Raw genomic sequence first — 4,424 nt, 5'->3', positions numbered from 1 at the left:
GCTTTGCTCCGTGCTACGAGCGAAGAAGACAGGCGCGAGTCGAGTGCCCTTGGCAGGTGGGATCCCTAGCCTAGGTGATATCGCTCGGCAAGGCCACGCCAGACCGCAGCATCAACACCTATCGATGATCGGGACCTTGCCGCCCGGCCCGCAGATGCTGCGATCCCTCCTTGTTACACTATAGAGAGCCCGCCTGCAAACTACGGGATTGCTTAATCCCGACGCTGGCGACTGTCTTCAAATCTCGTCTCCCCGCTACCACTGACATACTCCCGCCGGTTCCCCCCACGTCTGCGCGCACTCCCTCTACGTTCATTCGTTGCAGCAGACAGATGTGGTCGCAATGGATAATTTTTCCGCATTCCAGCTCTCCCCGGAAGAGCTACAGCGCCGCCACGCACGGCAGCGCAGCCAGAGGCGCGCCTCCAACTCCGGGATGAGCCAGCCTCCTCGGCTGTCGCACCAGCAGCAGCAGCATCAGCAACAGCAACAACAGCAGATGCCAACGGCTATGGATACGTCCATGGTGGGTGTCGATAGCCTCGACGATATCATCCAGAACAACCACCAGGAGATGCAGAGACGCCGGAGCCTTCCCCAGGGCCGATACTCGGGCCAGATGGATCAGTCTGAGGTCGACCGCAGGCTCTCCATGCTCGACTATAGCCAGAACAACAACGCTTTCGCCGAGTATCAGTTTGGCATGATGAACTCGCCCAACGACGCCATGAATGGCGGCTTTCCCGACATGAATGCCAATATGACCATGCCTGGCACCTCGGCCAGTTTCTCGCCCCAGACCCTACTCTCTGACGAGTTTCCTGACATGATGGGCAACATGATTGCCCTCCAAAACATGAACATGGGCCACATGGGCAGCGACCCTACGGCCATGAACGCCTTCTCGTCCGGCTTTCCCCGGTCTGCTGCCGACATGTCCAACGACTTTACCATGGACATGACCGGCAATGGCGTACAGATGGGGCCCCAGATGAGTGCGGCGCCAATGACGTCTGGAAATGGCGTGGCCGCGAACAATGCTGACCCGTCAATGATGGGCGTTTCTCAGAGCTATATGCCCACGACCCAGCCGCCCCAGACGCAAACTAACCTCAGCCTCGCCACTGACATGGCCAAGTTCCAGCAGAGCGTCTCACAGCAGATACAGCCGCCGCCCCCGCTGTCGGCACATGCCACAGCGGCTCCGACGCCAAACTATCAGTCTCCCATGACGAGCACAGGGACCCCGACGCCCTTTGGTATGGAGACTAGTGTGCCACCGTCGCAGCTTCCAGCAGCCCTCAGCGCCGCCACTTCGACGGCTGGTCCTATGGCGGCACCGAAGGAACAGAAGGCCATATACTCGAAGAGTGGGTTCGACATGCTTCGAGCCCTCTGGCAGGTGGCAACGCGGAAGAATCCGCAGGTAAACCTCGGCGCCGTAGACATGTCATGCGCCTTTGTTGTTTGCGACGTCACCATGAACGACTGTCCCATTATTTACGCCTCGGACAACTTCCAGAACCTGACTGGTTACAGCCGGCACGAGATCATCGGGCAGAACTGCCGCTTTCTCCAGGCACCGGACGGCAAGGTCGAAGCCGGCACCAAGCGAGAATTCGTCGACAACGGCGCGGTATACAACCTGAAGCAGAAGATCGCCGACTGCAAGGAAGTCCAGCAAAGCCTCATCAACTACAGGAAGGGCGGAAATCCGTTCTTGAATCTGCTGACAATGATTCCTATACCATGGGACACCCCCGAGATCAGATACATCATTGGATTCCAGATCGACCTGGTCGAGTGCCCCGACGCGATATCGTCATCCGAGTCGGGCCCCGGTACTATGAAGCTGAACTACAAACATAGCGACATTGGACAATACATCTGGACACCCCCCGCATCTTCTCGATGGGAACCAGAAACCGGTCAAACACTCGGCGTAGATGACGTGTCGACGTTGCTGCAGCAGTTCACACCCAAGGGAGCCGTGTCAGACTGGCATCGGCAGTCGTGGGACAAGATGCTGCTCGAGAACGCGGACGACGTCGTCCACGTCCTGTCTCTGAAAGGCTTGTTCCTGTACCTGTCCCCGTCCTGCAGGCGCGTGCTGGAGTATGACTCCACCGAACTGGTCGGCAGCTCAATATCGACCATCTGTCACCCATCCGACATTGTTCCCGTGACTCGTGAGTTAAAGGACACCACGACGGGAAGCTCGGTGAATATCGTCTTCCGTATCAGACGAAAACAGAGTGGCTACACGTGGTTCGAGAGCCACGGGTCTCTTTTTGTCGAGGCGGGGAAGGGCAGGAAATGTATTATCCTCGTTGGGCGAAAGCGCCCCGTGTTTGCGCTCCAGCGCCGGCATTTGGAGGCGCATGGTGGCATAGGGGACAGCGAGCTGTGGACAAAACTTTCGACATCGGGCATGTTCCTCTTTGTGTCATCGAACGTGCGGTCACTCCTCGATTTACAACCAGACAACCTCGTGGGTACTAGCATACAGGAACTCATGCGAAAGGAATCGCGAGCCGAGTTCGGGCGCACAATCGAAAAGGCCCGCAGGGGCAGGATCGTGACCTGCAAACATGAGGTCCAAAACCGCCGAGGTCAGGTCCTGCAAGCGCACACAACACTTTATCCCGGAGATGCATCCGAGGGCCAGAAGCCAACTTTTCTGTTGGCTCAAACCAAGTTGATCAAATCGTCGTCACGGTCCATGCCATCTTCAGCTGTCTCGCTGTCGAAGCAAAGCTCGGCCGGTTCTGTTTCGAGCGAATCCAAGTCCATGGCCGGTCTCAGCTCCATGCAAGACCGCCAAACGCCCAACAGTGGCGGCGTCGTGTCTGCAGCAGCCGGCGGCGGCATCCCTCTAGGATCACAAGACCAGGCGCTCGCCTCGGATGATAATATATTTGACGAGCTCAAGACGACAAGGTGCACAAGCTGGCAATACGAGCTGCGCCAGATGGAGAAAGTCAACCGGGTGCTAGCCGAGGAGTTACACGGCCTCCTCTCGAACAAGAAGAAACGCAAGCGTAGAAAAGGAGTCGGCAACGTTGTCCGTGACTGCGCAAATTGCCACACCCGCAATACACCGGAATGGCGAAGGGGTCCGAGTGGACAACGAGATCTGTGCAACAGCTGCGGTCTTAGGTGGGCGAAGCAGGTAAGTGTCATTGCCGTTTGTCTTCTCTTCGTCTCTCTCTCTCTCTCTCTCTCTCTATCTTTTCTCTTTTCTTTTTCTCGCGCGCGCGCGCCTGGTATGGGCCCTTAGCTCACTGCGTCATGACAGACTGGCAGGGTTTCTCCCCGAACCTCGTCACGCGGCGGCAACGATGCGGCAAGCAAGAAATCCACATCGCCTGTGCACTCATCCCCGCTTCAGAGAGAGGTACCCGCGAGCGGAAACAACACCAACACCACTGCCGCTACTACGACCGCCACCAATAACAACAACTACAACAGTATCAACGACCAGACATCGGAGACTGACTCTGTGGCTACTGCTAACCGGTCTGTAAGCTCCAGCGTGGGCCAGAACACAAGTGCCGGCACGACACCAATTGCTTCGAAACCGCCACTTAGCCAGCCCTTGCTTGAGGGCGGTGCCGAAGGTGGTCAGATGGCCTCCATTCAAGAAGAGCGCGAGGCGAGTGCGTGAGGGTTTGCATGCAAACCCTCGTCGTTTATTACCACTTTTAGGTTGTGATTTTACGGGTTCTGCGACTTTCCACTTGGCATCAAGATACCACACCATTTTCTTCGTTCATACTTGTTTGGGAGGTTCCTTCGATTTTGAGAGCTACGCGATTTCATGATTCAATAGACATGCGAGACCAGGTCTGTGTATGAGAGAATTTTGCCCTCGACGGGCCGCTTTGGGCGACGGTCACTCAGTGCATCGACGTGGGGTTAACTTGGCCTCTTTACGCCACTTCGTCAAGGGAGGTTGCGATTCTCTAAGTCTCTAAGAACTATACTACCTCGGTGCGGGTCCAAGTTCCACAAGACGGGCACTGAAGGAAACAAACTTTGTGACGGCCGGTTTTCGCCGGCGGGCTATTGCTTTTGGCCAAGGGAAACACCCTTCTGGCTAGCTGTTATATTTTCTCAAATTAGCTTTTTGATATGCCGAGACGACGTACACGAATATAACGGTCTACTTTTATTGGGTTGACACTAGACTCCTCATAAGCCCACACTGTAAAATATTTTTACTCTGAGCAAGCAATGTATCAATCATGGCGAACTGAAGATGAATGAGTAGGGGAGGAGTGGCTAGTGTCTTGCGCTGGGGAGGTTCAGCCCTGTCTCGCTCTGCCCCGCTTGGAATTCGTCAAAGGGGCCTTTCTGCTTCGGCTGTTGCCAAGAGATTGAAGGAGAAAAATAGCTTCCGGTAGAGTGAGGTTACCTGGCAT

At 55.9% G+C, this 4,424-nt stretch overlaps 1 protein-coding gene across 1 annotated transcript; it reads left to right on the top strand.

The window, feature by feature from the left end:
* Positions 1-343: 343 nt before the first annotated feature.
* On the top strand, positions 344-3,667 carry JN550_013811 (uncharacterized protein; the record flags this gene model as incomplete). The annotated part of the gene is made up of 2 exons (XM_049312439.1): positions 344-3,159; positions 3,529-3,667. 2 exons carry the CDS (start codon positions 344-346, stop codon positions 3,665-3,667), a joined length of 2,955 nt encoding a protein of 984 aa, XP_049164218.1.
* Between the last annotated feature and the right edge of the window lie 757 nt (positions 3,668-4,424).

Source organism: Neoarthrinium moseri (assembly GCF_022829205.1).
Source record: "Neoarthrinium moseri strain CBS 164.80 chromosome Unknown scaffold143_Wmoseri_CBS_16480, whole genome shotgun sequence".
NCBI classification, from domain to species: domain Eukaryota; kingdom Fungi; phylum Ascomycota; class Sordariomycetes; order Amphisphaeriales; family Apiosporaceae; genus Neoarthrinium; species Neoarthrinium moseri.
This window is presented reverse-complemented; position numbering and strand designations above follow the sequence as displayed.